Raw genomic sequence first — 23,208 nt, forward strand, 5'->3', positions numbered from 1 at the left:
TTTAACTAACTATCCAAGCAAAAACCAAAGCAAAAGTCACTAACAGCATGAAAAGTGAAAATGGCAAACCTACATTTATAGAAAATCGGCTAACTAGAGAGACAGTCATAAACTAGCTTACTATAAGTGATGACGTGATTAATCCTGCTTCCGGGTCCAAACTACTCTGCGTTTAATAAGGCTGTTGTGTTTTAAAATGTTTGTATCTTGTTCTACTTAATCTCAACAAACCTCTAAAAACAGTCAGTGATCGCTCTCAGTTTTTATTACCATTGTTCATTTTAAAGCTCGGTTTTTAAACCCTTACATGTAACTACTACAGCCCAGCCCATGCAGCAGTATATTAATGACTAACCTCGTATTGTGGATGGATTATCTCAGTTGTTCTCCTGACTGAAGTTTGGTCCGTTTACAGCATCCTGCCATGCGATTACATTTGTCTCTAACCATCGGGAACCCTCACGTTAACTTTTATCAAGTGGAAAAAAGTTAGCGTTCATCCTCCAGCTTCACTGTGCTAATGTTATGCTAACATAGCTGTGTTGCTAGCCACCACGTAGCACATCATTATATAAAGGCTAGCCCAACTTCAGTAACCCTACAAACGTCACTGCTGTTTAGTTTTCTGTCTTCATTTATGTTGGAAGTGATAGCAGAGCTGTACGTTTGAATTTGTTTCCAAAATCTCTCAGTCAGAACATGCTATATCAGGTTTAGGTGGAAACTAGCAAGCTAACTTCCTGCTAACGTCTAACATCGTTAAATGTAATAAATTCTATTTTAATGGATGCCTGGATGTTAAAATTAATTGTTAAACCTGATAAAGCAGCAACGCTGATTATTTTATTAAAGATGAAAGAATTTAGACAGTTTTTAACTCTCAGTGATGCTGCAGTGTTCATTTGACTTTGGGACCTGAAGCAGAGTTTGGACCCAGACATGGCTAATGACATCAGACTTAAAGACCGGATAGCCATCAGTTTTGATGAACCTGAATGAATTAAATATAAACACCTTTTTTAAGTTGCTAGTTTCTATTAATATTAAAATAAAAATTAGTAGGAACTTACTCAAACAGAAATGCAGATAATACTTAATCTCTATAAGATGGAGTCTGAATGCTACTCCTTAATTAAACTAGTTTAAATTGGCATGGACACTGACAGACAACAGGTTATTGGTAGATTTGAGTTGCTTTCAAAGTTAATAGAGATAGTTCAAAACTGGAACCAAACAACACGTATATTTTTTGTAAAATAGGTTTGTGGCAATCCTGGATGAAATAATTAAAAAAAATCAAAACATATGGGATCAAAAAAAATGTTGGCATTTAAAACCTTCATTGCTTCATTTGCCTTACTCTAGTTTGATTTACTGTATAAACATGCTTAGCATGTTAACAAAACCTGCTGAGCCAAACCCTAAGGGGTTAAGGGGATGACCAAAGGTATTAAAATTCAGTCATGTGGGGCTAATGACCATGCGTTCCAAAGATATTAGCAAAACACCAAATAGTCGTTGAGGCATTCATGTATGGACCAATGACAGATATTGGTTAGACTGGCCTACCGATCTCGGTGCGTGGTGGCAGGTTCTGGTCCTCGTGGCTGGGATACCTCTCCTTCCGGTCCAGTAGCAAGAAGTAGATCATCTTTTCCTGGTTGTCCCTGTAGAGACAAAGAGAGATGACCGTGAGCTGAGCACCCAGCAGTTGAGACTGGAACAAAAAGACGGTTGATCATCGCAAGATATTAAATGAAATAATTCATCAAGCTGACAGTTTGTCAAGCAGTCTCTAATATATTTCTCTTCTCCGTCTCAGCGCCTCCCACCCTTTCAATCTGCTTCATGTGTGGTTTTGTAAATGACTTTTTGCTCCCTCGTCCCTTGATTGTCACTCACTCCTCAGACAGCAGATCTTTGGTCAGTTTGTCCTTGTCTCTGAAGCAGCCCAGGGAGTGCATGCTCTCCAGGACGTCGGGGTCGATCTCTTCGACCGAAGCGAGTGTTCTGATGGCCACCTTCCTGGGGATGGGCTGCTCGGGTTCTGGCTCGTTCTTTCCAGCTCTGCAACATAAACCGCACAATCAAACGCTCTGGTGAAGACACTAAAGCTTCCCAACAAAAGAGAAGCTCAGTCCTTAAATTCAATGATCAGAAAAAGCTTTTGAAAAGTTAAATTTGGTGGAAAGTTAGTAAGTAGTAAAGTAATCGAACCAAAGATGCACAGAGGTTTTTCAAGCAGGCCAAAAATCTGGCAAGACTTGCTTTTGATAAGAGGATACATTTATACACAGTAAGAGTTTTAGTGGTGGTGGTGGTGTTTTGGTGGTGACACAAAAATTCAATCTAAAATGTTTAGTAAGATGGCAAAAATCAGTGAAATAAGGTTTTACTGAACTGTGTGACCCTCTGTGTGATTTCAAATCAAAATAATTTGAGTTTTAAAATCCAGAAATATTACATCCATTAGAAATCAGAGGTGCATTAGAGCATCCTGATGATCTGGCCTCTCAACGTTGGAGCAAACACAGCTCTCACTCTCAGGACTAATGGACATGATTCCTCTCTGAGAGGTCTCCATCAGAGAGTTCAAAAAACACTCTTATTATTTTCATTCTGCATTATCTGCTGTGGCGTTTTTCTTTCATCACATCACTTTAAGCGGACATGCACGTACACACTGAACCAAGACAGAAGCAGACGAAAATAAACTCAAGTGTCTGTACTCACAGATACCACGTATGCTTCTGGATCTGCTCCAACTGTAAGGACAAATAAACATTAATGAATGATTTCCAAGTGAAACTGACAAAGACGAGCAGGCTCAATGGTCTCTGAAGATCCAGGGAATGGGCGTCTTTATCAAACAGCATTAAGTTGCAGGATCCAGTGTCCACTTCACCACAACGAGGCACACTGGTGAGCATGCTGGTTAACTGCACGCTGCAGCTTTTTCCAGCCTTTTTAAAGCTCAGGAGCAATGAACAGGAGCAGACCCTACAGCCACCGTCCGGCTAACTGCAGTGAAGTAAACCTAGGCTATGACTTAGCTGGAATAAAGGGAAACAGATGCAGGAAGGGAGGTTCGCAGTGTAAAAGTTTAAAAGCCTTTTCTTTCAAATCTTCTTTATAAAACTAGTTTTTAAAAATAGTTTCTCTGTGACTTGTTTATCATTTCTTTGGTGTTTGATTTCGTTTTACACTTTTATGCTGTTCTTACTCTTGAGTTACAGATTTATCAGCTGCGGTATGATGCCTAACACAGCTGCTTAACCTGCAGAAGAAAATGAAGTGAAAGCAGATTATCTAACAGTACTTTTGTTATATTTGCAATGATTGTCTTCTAAACAAATCTTTGGTTTTAGATGAAAGGAAAGAACAGTAGCTGCAAGGTTAGTCACAGTGCAAATGTGCTAAATTTAGCACAAGTGCAGCATGTAGTTCCTAAGGCAGCAGCCGGAGATCATAAAAATGCAAAGCGACCACAGTCACGCTGATGGAGGACCTCAGTCCTCTCTGGGTCTATAACGAATCGGGCCAGGGGGTGATGTGACGTGGGCAGACTGCAGCAGCTTACCGTCAGCCTCTTGATGGGGTCTACTTCAATCATGCCACGCAGAAGGTTCTGACAGTCTGGAGGGATAAAGTGAGGCATGTGGAAAACTCCCAGCTTCACCTTCTCCAGCAGGTTTCTCAGGTTGTCGTCATCAAAAGGAAGAGCACCCTGAGAAAAGGCACAATGGTAACGTCTAAACATTTACACATTTCAATCCCTTATTTTCTGTTATACATCCTGTTGTAGTGGTGGTTACTTTTTAATAACGTGGTCTTAATAAAGGTCAGCATAGCTGTAGATACTCCTTTGGAGTCTAAAGTCTTCCCAATTCTGTAAACGCTCCACTTCAGATTGTTCTGTACTCCCAGATCTTCATAATGTCAGTGAGAGTGGATATCTACAGTTGGTCACATGAAGCACAGAAGCCCCGCCCACTGGCTACTTAAGCTTTCTGTTGATGAGCAGAAGGCAATCAGAGGAAAGTGGTGACAGCCTTAAAGGGGGAGGAGCTAAAGTAGCTTTCAGTTAGTGGATGAGCAGTGATGTCGCCTCTAGGCCTGGTACAACCTAAATAATTACTCAATAATTATTAATAAACTATCATTATTAATATGTGGATTGCTCTGTGAATCATGCAAACTACCAAGAATGAAGATATGGAGCTAAAAACGAGCACAGCAGATCCTGGTTCTTTGTATTTATTTGTTTAAGCAGTTCTGTATTAAAATCACACCAGCAACACGAGATCACATGGCCCAGCGCTGACATCTGCCTGTTGTCATGTAGCCGGCCTGTCAGGTGTGCCCTGAGAGATAATCTGCCGTTTGACAAAGAAGGTGACCAGAGGCAGTTTTGCGAGAGGTATCAGTCATCAGAGTGAGTGATGATGAGGCACTCTGTACTGCAGCCAGCCGGCTCTGCCTCTGCTCTCCAGCTAGGGCGCACGCTCAATAACATGATGACTGATACCGTTTCCTCCTCATAAAAAAAACAAGCAGGATGAAGCTAGATGGTCACTGACACTGCGTGGTAATCAAAACAACACCAGCGGAGAGATTTATCTTCACATGATGACTGTGTTATGTGATCCATCTTCATCAAGAGGATAAAACACTCGTGTGTTCACACGGCACCAAAACAAACAGTCATTTACTCCCTACTATCACGTTACAGAGCTGCTGGTATGAAAAGCCTTCGTATGTGATGTGTCCGCACGAAGCAAAGCTGACATATTCAAATCATTTTGTAGGGGAAAGAAAAAAACAATATTAGGATAAACTGGATTTTCCCCACATAAATATTTTATTTTCCCACAACCTGGAATTTACAAAATCCAGAGTTTTTCAGAGGCCCAGTTTTACCCATGGCCAAACTACATACAAGCTGCCATATTTACCATAATAAAGCCTCGTACACGTGGTCCGGGTCTAAATGTCTATTAGCTTGACAAGAATAAGTTGATTATTTTATGGACGGACAGAATCTCTAACCGCATTTTAAAATTGAGCATCCTTTGATCGAACCAAACAAAGTGAGCTCTCTAACCTGCATTTTCTCATGTTTCAACTAGTACTGTCAGCGTTAACCTCGTTAAAATGACGTTAATGCCATAACCGCATTAACGCGACAAATCTACGTTAGGCGGTTAGCGCGGATCGCTCGTTAACACTGTGCAGCCCCACGCACGGGGCGATCCGTGCTAACTCGCTAACGGAGGTTTGTTGCGTTAATGCGGTTATGGCGTTAACGTCATTTTAACGAGGTTAACGCTGACAGCACTAGTTTCAACAAAACAGTGATTAAAGAACTAAAGTCTCATTTAGATTCAGGGCATCAAGGCTGTACGTGCACATACATATGATATGCTGGTATAATAATATTTAGTAATAACGAATCATTTAAGCTAGCCATTCAAGCAAGAGGGAACAATGAGAAATGAGACAAACCAAGGTCAGAGGTGGACTCTCACTCACAAATGTGCTATTAGCATCTCCTGCAGAGATAAACAGTCACTGCAAACACAAGAAATTCCACAGAGTTCTCCTGAAAAGGCAAAGCTACGGTCGTTACGGCACAGGAACATAATGTGCATGTAGATGTATGCAACCAGCAGCCACATTTGCACACACCAGCCTATGACTGGCCTTAAATGATCGATCACCGTGTTTTGTCACTTATGAAACACAGATTTCTGTTGTGGAAACATTCTTCTGCAGTCGGTCATTTGTCGATTCACAATTTAGAACAAAGAGGCCCGTTACAAAGGAAAGGAGAACATCCTGTCTGTACCCATTTTATTTATAATGTGGTTTTAATATTTTATCAGTACACATTGTGTTTCCAGCAGCCCATCTTTAATTTAATCCTGGCTGGTGGAAACCACAGACTCCAGGTGTACCAAAGGATGCAGAGTGCTCCCATCAGGTGATTTACTTTGTCCAGAAGTAATTCACGATCTTTTTTACTTTATCCCGGCTGCATACAGTATAAATACTTTGCCAAGGAAAAAGCTGAATTAACTCCGCCCCTTTGGTTTTTTTCCCTTGTCATGTTGTATCAGATCAGGAGTTGCCAGATTTAGAAAATGTAACTATTTTAATGTTATGATTCTGTTGTGCTTCCTCGTGGATACGATGCCCCTCTTTTTACAGTTGTTCGCATCCCTCTTCATGAGTTTTTGATTTTGTTTAGCACCTTTTTGTATTTTTGTTCAGTTTGTCATTACATATTATATTTAAACTATTTGGTTTCTTTGTGGGCATTTCGCATCTCTTAGTAATACTTTATGGTCATTTATCACACAATTGTAGCTGTTTTTAATCTCAGTGTTTTGTCTTTTTGCTTCTTTTTTCTGCAATGTTTGCAGCTCTTCAATATTTTGGTTGTGTCTGGAAATGTTATGAATTTCACTGCTGTTGCATGAAGATGCCAAACGCGTGTCAAAATGACTGTAAAAGCACAATGTCCAGGCCATTTTCTGCCATTGCAGTGCAGTAGGAGAAGTCACTTACCACTAAAAGTGCAAACAGGATGACTCCACAGCTCCACGCATCGGCTTTCCTCCCATCATACTTCTCCCCCTGGTGCACACATGCAGACACACACAGAGATGAGCTTCATCCTAAAATGTTTCCCAAACATCACCCTGGCTGCTCTGGGCCTTAACACATTAACTGACCAAAAATCGCAGCCCTCATTTCTCAAAAATGTATAAAATTAGCATCTAAAATCATTTGTAGTCCCAGATTTATAGAAATACAGTGGCTTGCAAAAGTATTCGGCCCCCTTGAACTTTTCCACATTTTGTCACATTACAGCCACAAACATGAATCAATTTTATTGGAATTCCACGTGAAAGACCAACACAAAGTGGTGCACACGTGAGAAGTGGAATGAAAATCATACATGATTCCAAACAATTTTTACAAATAAATAACTGCAAAGTGGGGTGTGCGTAATTATTCAGCCCCTTTGGTCTGAGTGCAGTCAGTTGCACATAGACGTTGCCTGATGAGTGCTAATGACTAAATAGAGTGCACCTGTGTGTAACCTAATGTCAGTACAGATACAGCTGCTCTGTGACGGCCTCAGAGGTTGTCTAAGAGAATATTGGGAGCAACAACACCATGAAGTCCAAAGAACACACCAGACAGGTCAGGGATGAAGTTACTGAGAAATTTAAAGCAGGCTTAGGCTACAAAAAGATTTCCCAAGCCTTGAACATCCACGGAGCAATGTTCAAGCCATCATTCAGAAATGGAAGGAGTATGGCACAACTGTAAACCTACCAAGACAAGGCCGTCCACCTAAACTCACAGGCCGAACAAGGAGGGCGCTGATCAGAAATGCAGCCAAGAGGCCCATGGTGACTCTGGACGAGCTGCAGAGATCTACAGCTCAGGTGGGGGAATCTGTCCATAGGACAACTATTAGTCATGCACTGCACAAAGTTGGCCTTTATGGAAGAGTGGCAAGAAGAAAGCCATTGTTAACAGAAAACCATAAGAAGTCCAGTTTGCAGTTTGCCACAAGCCATGTGGGGACACAGCAAACATGTGGAAGGTGCTCTGGTCAGATGAGACCAAAATGCAAAACGCTATGTGTGACAGAAAACTAACACTGCACATCACTCTGAACACACCATCCCCACTGTCAAATATGGTGGTGGCAGCATCATGCTCTGGGGGGGCTTCTCTTCAGCAGGGACAGGGAAGCTGGTCAGAGTTGATGGGAAGATGGATGGAGCCAAATACAGGGCAATCTTGGAAGAAAACCTCTTGGAGTCTGCAAAAGACTTGAGACTGGGGCGGAGGTTCACCTTCCAGCAGGACAACGACCCTAAACATAAAGCCAGGAAACAATGGGATGGTTTAAAACAAAACATATCCATGTGTTAGAATGGCCCAGTCAAAGTCCAGATCTAAATCCAATCGAGAATCTGTGGCAAGATCTGAAAACTGCTGTTCACAAACGCTGTGCATCTAATCTGACTGAGCTGGAGCTGTTTTGCAAAGAAGAATGGGCAAAGATTCAGTCTGCAGATGTGCAAAGCTGGTAGAGACAAACCCTTAAAGACTGGCAGCTGTAACTGCAGCAAAAGGTGGTTCTACAAAGTATTGACTCAGAGGGCTGAATAATTACGCACACCCCACTTTGCAGTTATTTATTTGTAAAAAATGTTTGGAATCATGAATGATTTTGGTTCTACTTCTCCCGTGTGCACCACTTTGTGTTGGTCTTTCACCTGGAATTCCAATAAAGTTGATTCATGTTTGTGGCTGTAATGTGACAAAATGTGGGAAAGTTCAAGGGGGCCGAACACTTTTGCAAGCCACTGTAGAATTGTTAATGAAGAATTATTAGTAAACAACAACACTAAATCACAAATGCTCATAATTAATGATGTTTTGGGGGTTAAACCTTGAAAAGAACCAAAGTACCGCCCTTTGTCGCAGTTTGATTTTACAGTCATGTGTTCAATGCTTAACTATTTTGAATGTTGACAGCATAGAAACACAGCTGGGCTGCTGTCCACTAAAAACAATGTCTATTTCTTACATTTGAAACAGTCATTTTTAAACAGCAACTTTGTGTTTTCGACTTGGGAGAAATATTTAATAAAAAAATAAACCATGCAGATTACAACCCTTTCCCTCAGAGAGTACAGAGCACTCACTCGGGGCATACTGTTGATAGAAGTGCCCCATGATAATCAAAACTAAGACCCTATCACAGAAAAAGGGATCAAACTGAAAAAGTCTTGACTTTATGAAGATGTACAGGTATGGGCAGCTGGAAGTAGGAATAAAAAGAAATATGGCAATAGAGACGCACAAATGAGAGGGAACGAGGAAGCCTGGTGAATGCAGAGAGGATGGAGCAGTGATGTAAGAGCCACTCTGATTCAGAGCTCCTATTATTGAATGAAAGAAAGAGACAGACAAGAAGAGAGCGAGCACTTACCCTGATAACCTCTGGGCAGGCGTAGTGTGGAGATCTGTAAGAAGAGGCGGCCATTCAGGATACAACATGAAGCACAATAAATACACTGGGGAAGTATCAGCTGATGCTCTGGATAGCAGTTCCTTGAAACACGCAAGTCTTTACCTCACATGCATTAAAATAATGACATCAGTCTTTATTGCATGACAGATTTCTTTATGCTTAAAGAGTATTACATAACATCGAACAGCCTCAAAACAGAATCTTGTGCTGTGGTGGCTCGGCTTATTGGATAACGCACGGCAGCATCCAGCACACGGCAAAAAATAATAATAATTTTAAACAAAAGTTATACAAACTCATAAAAAGGTTGTAGTAAGACAGACAAAAAAATGTCTTTAGAAAAGCGACATGGGCTTTCTTTTATGTCGTTTATCATAGTGCCAGACCTTTAAGAGCATATCTGTCAAGTGCAGGTATGTCTTTAAGCCTCTGATACTGTGACTCTGAAACCAAGGCCCTAAACAGCTTAATAGCACTCTGAAAACGAGCATAACTGATGCCCACAAAGAAGTAGTCAGCTTCGATCCATCCCAGTGGATCCATCCATCCATGTCCCAGGTGACACTGGGCGAAAGGCCTTGAACTGTAAGGGGAAACCAACAACATGCAACCTCTTCACAAACGCCCCGACCAGAGGTTTGAGCCAGGAATCGTCTTGCTGTGATGCTACATTGCTCATCACTGCATCGCTATGCCGCCAGTGCAATTTCCTCAGTTTCTAATAACAGCTTGTAAGATATCCAAACCACTCGTTGGACTGCAGGAGTCTTTTCTGCAGACTGTTGAACGATGGTCAATGGAAGAATGAATTCAACCATCTCTGCTGTGATGGTTGTCAGACTTTGCAAGACAATTTCAAAGAGAAAATCCTCTATAATAGAACAATAATCCTTCAAAATCCACAACAGACGACCTGAAGAGGCACAAAAGTTTTGCCATGTTTCTCACAGTTCACAACCCCCATCAGTGAAAATCTGAGTGTTCAAAGAGCAGTGCAGGAAGATGGATAAAGAATCTCAAGGTCGTAGCAGACACTTGCAGAAGCAATGAGCGAAAATATGCCAGAAAGTGAAAGAATCTGAAGTGCTGCAGAAAGAGCGCCACGAGCTGTGATAGAGTCAAAGGGAGCGTTAAGTACTGACAATGCACGGTGCCAAAATATGGGCTCTGTGCTCTTTGCCTTCCTGTTTAAATATTGCACTTTCTGCTTTTTGAAACATGGTCATTTTTCTCTAGTATTTCCTCTCATGTCTGCATTCTAAATAATCTAATAATTGCACAATTGCAGCAGAACTAACTGTACTCTGGAGCTTCCCTGTGCGGATTCATCATGGAATAAACGAAGCACAGAGCATGACTTCTTCCAGCAGCATCCCATCTAAACTCGCAGAGTAAACACACACTCCATCTTCACTCGCAACATACTTAATTATGATAATGTATGTAAACCCAGTCGATCTGAACTACTCAAACACAGTCATGTCAAAATACACTAACTGCAATCTAATTACACCCGAGCTAATTTTCATCCTTCCTGCTGGAGGCAGCTTGCTCATTTAATGAATTCCATTAACGTCACATGAAGTGAAAGAATCTTTTGACTTACGAGAGATATTTAAAGGATCGCTCAGCGAAAGACTAATCTGACAGACCCCAACACGGACACAGTGTCAGAGTGAGCTTGAAGACTATTAACGACTCGAAAGCCCCACTGAATCCAATCGATGCACGCGTACTGCCAGCTGCACTGAATGCCCAGCAAACAGCCATAAATTACTGAAAATATGCAGATAAAAAATCCATGTGCAGAAGTCTAAACTAGGTCCAGAAGTAAAGGACGCCCTATACTGGTTCAGTTATATGGAAGATTTCCAGTATCCATCCTATCAGACTATGAGGTACGCCCCAAAGAAAGACTCGGCATGTATCGGTACATCACATGTCAGATTTGCCAACATTTCCACATCATATTTTGTTTTATTGGCGATTCGGACACACAGCCAGCACACAACATGTACAGCACAGGGTCAAACTGTCCACATGTTTGTATACTGGAGCACTTGGACTGCAGAGATTTGTCTCCCTCCTGCTTTGTGCAGCATTTCTGAGCCAGAGCAGCCAAGCTTTAGCCGTTCCACATGGCTGACTCTGGGAAATGCTGCTTGGCCTACAGCTGACCAGCACATATCCTGTAGAGCCCACAAAGACTACACAACAAAATACTAGGAAAGGTTTCTACTGCTGGAACAATCATTTTTCATTACGCTTTTGATTTATAGCAACTGGTTCTAACAAGATGCTGGAAAAATGACACTGTGAACCATTATGTCTCTCGAGAGAGTCAGAAACAAAGAGCTAAAGCAGGTTTTCAGCTGAGAGGTAAATGGAAAGACTGGCGAGTTAAAGGGATTTAAAGTCATGCAAATCAAGATGTGCAAATAATAACCATGGATTACATTTAGAACAGTAATAACATCTATTGTTCTGTTCAGCATGTTCATGTTTGGTGCTCGCTATAAAGAACTCAAAGCATAATGTGTCAGACATGCACTTGGTATAATTTGCAAGTCAATAACTTGAATACTAACCCGCAGCTGGTCTCCAGCAGACTGTCCCCGACCTGCAGAGACGCCATGCCAAAGTCTGCTATCCTGATGTTGTTCTTCTCATCTAACAACAAGTTCTCGGGCTTCAAATCTCTGTGGCTGCCAGAGAACAGCAAAGACAGATCCTTACATGAGTCTACTCGTGATACATTTTCTTGGTGGTGGCTTTTCAAGGGACTTGAATTGGTTATATGACTCTGTTCAACAGGACAAACATCACAGGAGGAAATAATAAGAGACAATCTGAGCCCAGCTGGAGCCATGACTCTACATGCACATGGGCCTTATATTTTCAGCTGCAACCCTGGTGGTGCTAAACAGTCTGAGGGCAAGTAAAGAACAAGTAAACACATAATTGAACCTGGAGCGTAGACTGGTTTCTAACCTTTATTCAAGGTCTTATTGTCTGCACGCTGAGGTCCACAGGATCCTTCAGGAATGGTGACATTACAAAGTACTATTGGAAAATGACTCTTCAGTTGCTCTGTGACCTCAGTGAACACGTTACTTATAGAGAGTCGAGTCTACAAATTGATTTTGTAAATTATGGTTCTGATTAAAGTCACGTGGGAGGATGAAGCATGCTATGCTTTAGGACAGGGGTGATGGTGACAGCCAGATCAGCTTGATGCTTTTAAACCAGGGCGGCAGAGAATAACACGTGATGGGACGTCCATCTTTTAAAAATGTAACATTCATTTTCCCATTTTGTGATGTTCCCAGTGTGAACACTGGTGCCTCTACAGTACACCAGGATCATGCACTGTAAGAATCTGTTCCACACTGATCAGTTTAGCAGTTTTAAATTGTCCCGAGAGGCTCGACTCAAAGTAGTGAATACAGAAGGTCATCAGAGCTGTGCCAGCTTTCGCAGTCATGTCCCGACCTCCTCAGGGAAACGGCCTTTAATGTTTTCTGTAATCAAGACAAGGTGATTGCAACTCATCAGCGACTGAAAGAGTCAAATACGAGTCCACAGTTTTACTTAAAACCAGCGAGGGACATAAAACGCAGACATACAGAGCTCGAGTTTTGTGCGTCTTTCTTACAGAAAACACACAGCGGAGAATAAATGTGCTTCTTAAAAGTCGAACACTTGATGTCTAACGCTGAGGCTCAAAGGCAGAACATGTTTGATGTGCAATTGCTCTTGTGTTGCAGTCATGTGTGGAGGAACTAAAGGTGGTCTCAGAGATGAAAAGAGATCGAGAGGAGCTGCAGCCTCTAAAGTCAGCGCCGGCTGCAGCTGATGAGGAAAGAGGCTGCAGGAGGAAACCCGTTCTTCACACATCCGAATGGAGCAAACACTCCAGTGTTTGTAGAAACGATAGAAAAGTCATAAACAATCCCTAGAATATAAACTACAGTAAGAATGCTTTGATCGTTTTATTAGTTCGTTAAGTGCACATTAAACTAAATGCAAATTCTCTCAAAGGTGAAGAAGCAGGCCGGGGCAATGAACTCTGTTAACTATCATTATGACTGCCTCAGTTTTACGATACTGCATTTGGTAAAGAGATTTTTGCCCTCACGCTGCAGTCAGCCTGACCTCAAATCTGCAACATGTCTTTGCAATACGAGACTCAGCTGGACACTGAGCACTTCATTTTGTTTAATTGTGTGGGGTGAGGATGACAAAAGATTTGAAGAAACCGACACAGACTTGCAATTTTTGCAGATTTATCACAGTTAACTGGCGTACTAATACAAACAGATTACATTTACTTGCCCTTTGACCTCATTCAGTCACACTGATAGCAGACTGATGCCTGTCCTATTTTTGCCGTATTAACACACCAAAGTTGCTTTCAAGGCAGCAACTTCCTGAGAGTAGCTGCAGACCTGGTCCCCATCGTTTGAGCAAAGGCAACGAGATCAGTTCATTGTGTATGGTCGCACTTATAATGGCTCAGAGCAGAGCCTGGTCCGTTTGATGTGTGTGGGCGGAGCTACCTGAGACTCACCCACACACTGGTGTAATTTTGAAAATGTATTATTACAAATTGCTGTGATAAATTATCTGTTTTACTGCACCCTGATGTTTGCCCTGTAGAACAGAGTTACATGGAAAGTCCATTTCTCCCCAGCACTCCTAGCTAAAACCCAACCCTCTGATAAAACCCAATATTTGTCTCTGAGTGACAAACCATATGGAGTGGCTGTGGCAGAAGTCCAAAGCGGAGATGATTTGTCTGAAGAACTTTCGAGCCTCTTTCGGTGTTAACCGGCCTTTCTTCACCAGGTAATCAAAAAGCTCCCCACCAGACACATGCTCTAGCACCAGGTATCTGCAAAAGAAGACAGAGGCCAAATACATGTGACGGGAAACCTCTGAAACCTGCAATACCAGTAAAACAAGGAGCAGTTACTGCTGCAGTCATGTCTACAGTGGTCCCTCGCTAAATCGCGGTTCACCTTTCGCGGCTTCGCTGTTTTGCGGGTTTTTTGTGCAATTTTGCATACTTTCTATTTTCTATTTATTTATGTTTACAGCGCGTTGTGTTCTGCGTCCTGATTGGCTGTAGACCACCGTCAATCAATCTTGTGCCGTGTCTCCTGTACAGTACAGAATGTGTTCAGTTTGTCAAATTTACATAAATCTTCGATCCTAGCAGTGCGACTCTGAAGTGCTGCACTGTGTGTTTGTAAGTTTTCTCCCCAACAAACAACAATGTCGACGAAACGTCGTCACCTGCGGGAGCCTTTGGTTTCATTCTATAACACTGGACTTCTTTTTCTACGAAGGTTTGAACTTTGTGAGTAAACAAGAGAGAAAATGTTCACGCCTGTCTGAGAAAAGTGTATAAAGTGTGTAGTGACAGGTTTTACAGCCTTAAAACATCTATAACAATTGTAAAAAACATAAAGTTGGCTACTTCGTGGATTTCACTTATCGTGGGTTATTTTTCGAACGTAACTCCCGCGACAAACGAGGGACTGCTGTACATTAGTATTACAGTTATACATTAGCATTTTAACCCTGTGATGTCATCAGCAGTTTTAACCCTATTAGAAGATGTAAATGTTTTCAATTGTTCTCCCAACACAAAGAGAGTAATCATTCTGCTCGAGGTGACTGTTCATATCAATAAAACTGGATTGAATTGAACTGAAAAACTGGCTTTTTGTGCAGTTAGAGTTGTCACTGATGGTGACTGAGAACCTGGACAGTTAATGTCTGATTGATAATGGAGTTTCCCACATTGTAACAAAAGCCAGTTTTTAGGGCTACTGAGATGCAGTTTGATCACCATAAACACATTTTTAGCCCAATTTTCTTTTTATAATAATATTTTAGAGAAACCTTCAACATGACCACTTTTTGTTGTAATTAATATACTAACCTGTCCTGACAGCTCACTACATATAAGGAACAAAGCCAAAACAACCCACAGCCATAAATTAGTAAGAAGTCTTTGGCCACGTGTCTGGAACGTGGGGTTCTTAAAGAACCGTCTCCTAGAAGAATTCATTGTTTTCTGCTGCTTCCCTCCAAAAGATAAGATCATTATCTTGAAGTGATGAAGTGAAGGTTAATAAATTGTGTTGCAGCTGCAAGTCTTTATCACAACTGTCGCAGAAATGTTTGTGTGACCACTACCACGTGCATGTGACATCGTGCCACTTAGCCAAATGTAGAAGCTGAAAGTGTGAGGGACTTTTAGCCGAACACTTTGAGTGAAGACACACAACCAATGGTTTAGGGTGCGTCTGAACCCCGTCCTCTGCAATGTGTGCGAACATCGGCCTGCTTTCCATTTTTGTTGTGACTCCAAGTAGGGCTGCTCGATTATGGCAAAAATGATAATCACGATTATTTTCACTGAAATTGAGATCTCGATTATTTGACGATATTTATTTAACCCTTTAAGACCTACTATAGAACCAAGTCCGCCAGAGCTTATATTATTTTTTACATGTTGTAGTGCCATTTGTGGGAGCATTTCAAGTTGCTATACAACTGTTATAGCCCATATTTTAATAATATGTATGCATTAAGTCCATAGTAACTACATTAATTGCAAAAAAGTGCAATAAACTACAAAAAAATTGAAAATTGTTTTTGTTTTTTAACATATATTTCTACTTGGAGAAATTTAAGAGGTTTATCCCTCAAAACTTTAAATACAAAAAAGTTGCAAAAAATAGTTTACAACAACAGGAAATTTATTTTGAGTGTCTTCATAGTTTTATTTTGGAGATACACCAATTTTTATATACTGCAGGAAAAACAAAAACAATCCTATGATGCAAATTTGCAAAGAAAAATAAACTATTTCCAGCAGTGCAATTCGAGTTCTAAGCATCCCAGAAACTATTCAGAAAAGTCAAACATGACCAGTATAGGCTTTTAAGGCCTACAAGTAAAAAAAAACAACTACATTTTCCGCGAAAATGACATCACTTCCGGTTTCGGGCAGGAAATGGCGGACATGTGATAGTTAGCGGTGAGTCTGTTTCAATGTGCGAAGTGTTACGAACAGCTGATCGGATCGGCAAAGCGTGTTTCTGGAATATTATGTTTTTGTTCCTGCAAGCGCTTTTTATGCAATTTATGTGGAAGGAAACTGACCGAGGAGAAGCTGATGGCATAAGATGTAAGTTTCATATGCAAAACAGATTATTGCGCTAGCTTACACGGTTCAGGTTCTACAGGGATTTAAAAATAGTTACACAAAACAGTGTGCTGCTCTTACCGGCTTTAAAGGGATAACAATTTATTGAATAATGACTTTAAAAAATAATATAAAATAGTGTGCAACACCACTGAAGTTTTTTTTTTTTTTTTTTTTTTTAAACCTCTCTTTTCAACCAACAGCAGTCACTCTCCTCTCTAAATAACTTCTGCTTAGCTTTCTGAGCTTCCCTCGGGTCCTCTTAATCAGCGGTCTCCAACCTTTTTTGCGCCACGGACAATATTTTCACGGACCGGCCTTTAAGGTGTCGCGGATAAATGAGGGAGGGGCTAATAATCGGCTCAGTCATTTTTAATGATCGTTGAAAGCCCAGATCGTAATCGTGATTAAAATTCGATTAATTGAGCAGCCCTAACTCCAAGGCAAAGTAAGAAGACGCATAGACATATAAAGGGAATGATTAGTTGTGTGTTGAACTAATCAGTAATGTGTTGAAAACACGCCTCGGATTAGCCAGAATGTTTCTGCAGATAGAAACAATTCGAGAAAAGCGACCTCTCGTGGTCAGTCGCTTTCAGTTTGATTGCTGCCTAGAAATGTAACACAACCTGAGATGACAAACCTTATTTCAGCCGTCGCAATTTTTGCTATAAAATAGTAAAGTAAAACACACGATAACAGAAATCTGTGTAATTTACTGGACCAAAACTAAAAGATCTCCCACAGTTTTGTTAGTAAAGAACCTCCAATCATGTAACATTACATTAAATGTACTTCCCATCCGAGTCCCTACAGATCCTCTGGTTCATGTTCACCTCAAATCGAAAGAAGCATTATTGAAATAATTGGGTTATAAACTAAAGAGTATTTAGCTGTGATGTGTTGCAGTCACCACATTGATGCACAACATAAATCCCTGAGAAAATCCACAACCCATGTGGGTTTGTGGTTTTATCCATCTCCTGTGCTGAGCCGGCTCCTCCTGCAGCCCGTCTTCCCCGGGGCCTGATTTATTAGCAGATTAAGGGATCTGCTCAAGCATTTACCCATCACAGCTATTTAAATTAAAAACACGCTCGGGCGTGATTTGTGAGTGTGAGAATTTCAAACTGTTTGCATCCATGATGACCATTCGTCCCCGTCCTCGCAACATTAAGAAAACAAATTCCCGCTCCATTTGACAGCAGCACCTTTATCAATTATTGAACAACATATTAAGCCACGCCACTGGAGCGCAGCCATCACATGCATGAGATTAATGTATACAATAAAACCCGTACACGAACGCTTGAGTTGCCGGGGGCCGGTTAAAGTGACGGGAACCAAAGAAGCATTTCTAATCAAATCCCGGAGCTCAGATTGCTGCTCGTGTAAACGTTGTACTGTTGTACAGTGCTGCCGACTGTTAGTTAGACGTTTGATTTATCAGTGCTGTTTGTCAGCCGTTAAAGAGCCGTCGCAAAATTACAATTCTCCTAATATGAGAGTGTAGCATCGTTCTCTGTGGATTCACAATAGCAACAGTTTCCAAGCTTGTTTATGGACACCGTGTCTGAATCATCTTTGAGGCCTGAAGTTGAGGATGAATGAATGACTTAATCTAAAAAAATATGAATAAATTTATTACCCATAATTTGAAAATGAATGTGTCTAATAATGACTATATTCATTTTAACAATACACCACGTTTACTTACTAGATTAGCATTTTATATATTTATATTTTTATAACTCAACTCTGGATGAATGGGTTCGATTTCTTCAGGTTTAAGCGGACTGATGAAAGGCCTTCGTGCTGTTGTTAATTTGAGTTGGCATCATGCTCATTGTGACAAAGTAGATGAGCAATTGTAATGCTCTCCACGGGTCCCAGATGTGTTGACTTTTCTTGCACGTTATGCACATTATTGTATCAAAGTAACACTGCTGTCCGACTAACCTGGGCTTGTTTGTGCAAGCGTTCTGTTGCTGGCAAATTAAGGTAAATACTCAGTTACACGTTTCTTTATATTTTATTATGTTGCAGATTAAGTCATTTGTTCATACTTTGTTCTTTCTTTCAGTCTTCATGCAGGTCAGGTGTGGGGAAAGGCCCGCCTAGCATTTCCTCATTTTAAAGTGCTGATGATGTCAGATATGACATCAGCAGGTTGAACCAAGAGGAGGGGTTTCTTCTACCATAGAAATGCTTCCTTTTGTTTGTTTCCAGGTCCGAATGGATTTGTTGAATCTTTTGTTTTTATAAATAGAGCCGTTTAGCTGTGTAAATGTGCTAATCAGAAGTGAGAGGAGGTTTTTGTCATTCTTAGTCATCTGTGTAGAGTTTTAGGTCAGTCAGCTCTAGTGAGTGGCACTGGCTGCACTAACTGAAGGGAAATTGATGGGCCTATACACAGCCAGTCTCTGCCAGACTGAGGGAGGAGAGGTGAGCTGTGTTGCTGCATCCATGTACTTTGAGTTTTGTTAATTTAGTTACTTTGGGGGGAAGTTTTGTTAAGTTTCACGTAAGATGGAGTTCACTGTAAATAAATTGCTCACCTCTGGAAACCTAAGTCTGCTTCCCCATCACGTTCCTTGACGTTCGAGTCTGACTACTTCACACTTATCAGTCAGTTTTATTTGAAACTTGTGGCAGCGCGAGTTAAAAAGTTCAAAGCTAAAGTTCTCCTGGATACATTAACATTTGGACGAGCACTTTAATGCAGCGGTCTCCAACCTTTTTTGCGCCACGGACCGGTTTATGCCCGACAATATTTTCACGGACCGGCCTTTAAGGTGTCGCGGATAAATACAACAAAATAAAACTAGTACCGGTACCGAAAAAAAGAAGATTTATTCATAACACAGGTGAAAAGACTCAGGAAAACAGAGCTAACGATAAAAACGATAACAAAATAACGCTGAAAACTGATAAAAACCCTGAAAACCATACATTTCACACCTGAGCCTCAACTCTCATGGACCGGTACCAAACGACTCACGGACCGGTACCGGTCCGAGGCCCGGGGGTTGGGGACCGCTGCTTTAACGCAGTACCTGCTATATTCAAAGCCTACAAACTCTCCTAACTCTGTTAAACAATAAAGAAAAACAAAACTGTATTTTCACACATTATATTTTAAAAAAAGAGTGTGTCAACAGTGTTGACTGAGGGAGGGGTATACTCACAGGTATTTCTTGTTTTCGTAGACGTCGTGCAGCTTTAAAACGTGAGGATGCTCTATGAGTTTGAGAATAGCTATCTCCCGCTCCACCTGAAGACAAACACAAGAAAAAGATTCAAAAAGATGGAAGCAGACAGCCCGATGTTCTGAATAACAACACTCATAATGAGGGCTAAAAGTTTCTCACACTTTCAGCTTGTACATTTGTCTAACTTTAAAAGCTGACGTGATACCACAGAGGTGACTGTTAACGTGCCACACAAACAGACACGTTTCTGCGACGGCTGCGATAAACGGCGCCTGCACATCTCAGACACTTGAGGATGTTTCTATATATTTATTTTGAACTGTCAGAGCAGGGATTACTCATCCTGCGTCCAGCTCAGTGTGTGATTACACATCTGAACAGCAAAACGCTCGATGACTCATTTCAGTTTTTGAGTCTCCTGATTTGAAGAGATGGACGAATGTTCGGACAAAAACATGTTTTCGTGTTAGATGAAGGACTCCAGTATTTGACCGATTCACAGGAAGCAGTCTGAATGCAGAATCAACTGGCTGCCTCATTTCAAATATGCACACACATCGCTATGAATGTCTTTATTTTGTTTGAGTGATATTTTATTATCTAAAAAACAAGCCCCACCAAAAAACCTGCAAAACACGTGTTGCAGAAGAGTACATAACAGCAGATTATATGAGAGGAGCTTTAAATCATTGTTGCCAGCAGGTGAGTGTCATGAAATGATACAGTAGTTGCACAGATGTTGCCCAAAGCTGTTTAAGTGCTAACCTGCCTGCTGTGCTCAGGATTTACTGCCAGTTGGCACCTCAGCAGGCCGGAGGGTAAACAGAGTTTAGACCTCTGTGCTGCACAAAGTAAAGTATAGCACTATTTTCTCTGTGGACACCCACAGTCTGATATCTTATTAAGCATCTCGGAGCCATTTATGTCTGCTGCTCTAATGTAAATCCTGTGGACAGATCGCTAAACGGGGAACAAGAGTGATGTCGAGTCAGACAATCCAGTCTGAAAGCAGAAAACATTCAAAGCTTATCACACAGGAAGGAAACCACCAGAGGGCGATGAATGCTGAATCCATAGGGGGACAAAGAAATCACAATCTCTCATTTTTAATGGTAGTTTGATTTATTGCAGTTTTAGACAGAAGATCCAAATCCAGTTTATTTATATAGCACGTTTAAAGACAAAAAGTTTGCCCAAAGTGCTGTACAGAAACAAAACATACAACCACTGACACTCACATAAAACATAATAAAACACATAGAAACCATTTCAACTCAAGCCAGTCTGAACACTATCGAAAAAAGGTGTGTTTTCAAAAGCATTTTAACAGGAAACGAAGGTGCCCGTCTAATATTTAAAGGCAGCGTATTCCAAAGTTTTGGGGTCATAACTGAAAAGGCTCGTTCTCCTCTACGTTTAAGCCTTGATTTTGGGACAACCAACAGCAGCTGGTCAGCTGATCTGAGGGTCCGTGAAGGAATATAAGGCTGAAGTAACTCAGAAAGGTATGGGGGAGCAAGACCATTAAGGCATTTATAAACCAGTGTTAGGACTTTGAAATTAATTCTGTGACGAACAGGAAGCCAATGAAGAGAAGACAGGACAGATGTTACACGTTCATTGCTGTGGGTAACAGTTAAGAGGCGGGCAGCAGCATTTTGAATGAGCTGAAGACGAGCAAGAGATCGTTGGCTGACTCCAGAAAAACAGCATTACAGCAGTCAAGCCATGTTGAAATAAAGGCATGTTTTACCTTCTCCATGTCACCAAAAATACACAAAAAACACTCATTGCATAAAAGTTACACATTGATCTGGACGTGGCACACAGATTACAATCAATCAATTACGGATACTCGGATACGTATTCCTTACCTTCTGGAGGCGACTGCTGTTGTATAAATAAAACTGAACTGAACTGTGAGACAGCTCAGTGTGTCACACTCTGACTTGATTACACTGTGGGCGTCTGACCTGTACAACAACTGATGATCAGCTGTCTGTCGAGGCAGATGGCCGTCCCTCCCCGAGCCTGTTATTCCTGTTAAAAAGGAGTTTTTCCTTTCCACTGTCACCAAGTGCTTTCTTAAAGGGGAGTTGCTTGATTGTTGCCGTTTTGAGTGTTGAAGTCAGTGGGGATCTACACTACACCACTGACATCTATTGATTGCAGAGTCTCATCACTGTTGTGCTTTAAGCAGGAGAACACATAAATGCCATCAGTCCGTCATCACTCACTCTGTCCTCACGACACGCTTCCTGCTCTTTATGTGTCAACAGGCTGGCCTGAGATGGGAGTGATCCTCTGGTGTTCCTGCTTAGGGTGATGTGACAGGTCTGAGAGAGCAGGCAGAGGACGCCTGAAAATGACATTCTGTTTCTATCAAAGCTCGGTCACAGTGAGCTGTGCTGGCTGCAGCAAACAAATAAGAGAAGAATTTCCTTTAATCTTTGGAGTATTTGTTTCCCAGACCACGCCAGCGTTTCCCTTTCTTCTTGTTAACCTGCAACTGTTCTCCCAAAGCTGGTGAGAAAGGCGACGCATTTCTTTATATCATCAGGTTAATTTTTCAGGGTTAAATCCATCTCTGTTGGCTGCCAAGGCAAAAATCATTTGATTTTAATCGTTCTGATATAAGCTGCATTAACAGAAAATAATAATATTGATCATTTTGCCCTCCCTCTAATCATCACTGTTTCAACAGACACCCTTGCAACATGTCTATGTGTGGTCGAGGTAGAAACGGGAGGCAGTAAAAGAGGCCAAGGATGTACTCAGTGTGTTTTATGCTCGGTCTCTCTCAGCCCTCAAAGCAAACTAAAAATAATTATTAACCTTTTTCTTTTTTTGCACAAATGCAAATAGAGCCCAATGAAGCAAACTCAAGTGAGACCAGCTCTCCAAAAAAAAACTGTCCATGAGTTTAATTAAATGGCTTTTCAGAATACCAGGCGAGCTGCTGTCATATTTGGAAGTCAAGATTAGTAATGAGAAATATCCATGTCAACAGTAATACTGAAAGAATCTGCAAAGATGCTGACATGATGAGGTTAAAATCAGCTGTAAAGCAGTTACTACTGTGTGATAGTAAAAAACAGAAAACAACAGGCTAGCTGTCAAATGCATTCGGAATGACAAAGTTAAGAAATGAGAGAAAAAAAGGTTCTTTTTCCCGCTGGACAACGTTCTGGTCACTTTATGAATGAAGTGTTAAATGTAAAAACTTTTCCTCACAATGGTCACATGGTCTGTGGAAGATAATATAAAATGCAATCAAGTTTTTCTACATTTATTTGCATTTCCAATAAAAAAAAAAGAAAGAAAGAAAATGAAAAACAAGTCTTACTTCATATCTGAAGCTGCCTGCGTTGTCAATGCTGGTAATTGTCACGGTGCTGGGTCTGAGTTTCTTATGTTTTGGTTTATTTTTGCATCATGGATTATTTTCTGCGCTTTGTTGATTATTATTAGAATTCTCTGTTTCTGTTTATTCGTTTTTAGGGTTTGTGTCTTATGTTTAGTGTAGGTTCACTTCTGTGTTTAGTCTGCGTCTTTGTGAAGGGGTTTCCTGTTTTATTGTGAAGGTCTGTGTCTCATGTGAGTGTATTCAGATTGTCTCCCTGTGTTTGCTGTTTTGTAGTTTAGTTTTGTCCCAGTACAGTTTAGCTTTAGCTCTGTTTTGCCATTTTTCTCCTTGTATTTTATGTTAC

General features: G+C 41.0%; 1 protein-coding gene across 2 annotated transcripts in view; it reads right to left on the bottom strand.

Annotated features, from left to right (window-relative positions):
- Window positions 1-23,208, bottom strand: part of LOC146640198 (serine/threonine-protein kinase BRSK2-like) — a 145,383-nt gene that overhangs the window by 29,443 nt on the left and 92,732 nt on the right. For both annotated transcript variants that reach the window (XM_085358444.1, XM_085358435.1), the window contains exons 3-11: window positions 19,475-19,560; window positions 13,818-13,958; window positions 11,653-11,769; window positions 9,023-9,056; window positions 6,571-6,639; window positions 3,581-3,727; window positions 2,734-2,765; window positions 1,903-2,067; window positions 1,570-1,667 (exon numbers count right to left, since the gene is read on the bottom strand). In XM_085358444.1, coding sequence (XP_085214570.1) covers window positions 1,570-1,667; window positions 1,903-2,067; window positions 2,734-2,765; window positions 3,581-3,727; window positions 6,571-6,639; window positions 9,023-9,056; window positions 11,653-11,769; window positions 13,818-13,958; window positions 19,475-19,560 — 889 coding nt within the window. The remainder of the gene's footprint in view (window positions 1-1,569; window positions 1,668-1,902; window positions 2,068-2,733; window positions 2,766-3,580; window positions 3,728-6,570; window positions 6,640-9,022; window positions 9,057-11,652; window positions 11,770-13,817; window positions 13,959-19,474; window positions 19,561-23,208) is intronic.

The sequence above is a fragment of the Diplotaxodon limnothrissa genome, linkage group LG1, assembly GCF_057381915.1.
Source record: "Diplotaxodon limnothrissa isolate DT_005_m linkage group LG1, D_limnothrissa_male_GT1.1, whole genome shotgun sequence".
Classification (NCBI taxonomy): Eukaryota; Metazoa; Chordata; class Actinopteri; order Cichliformes; family Cichlidae; genus Diplotaxodon; species Diplotaxodon limnothrissa.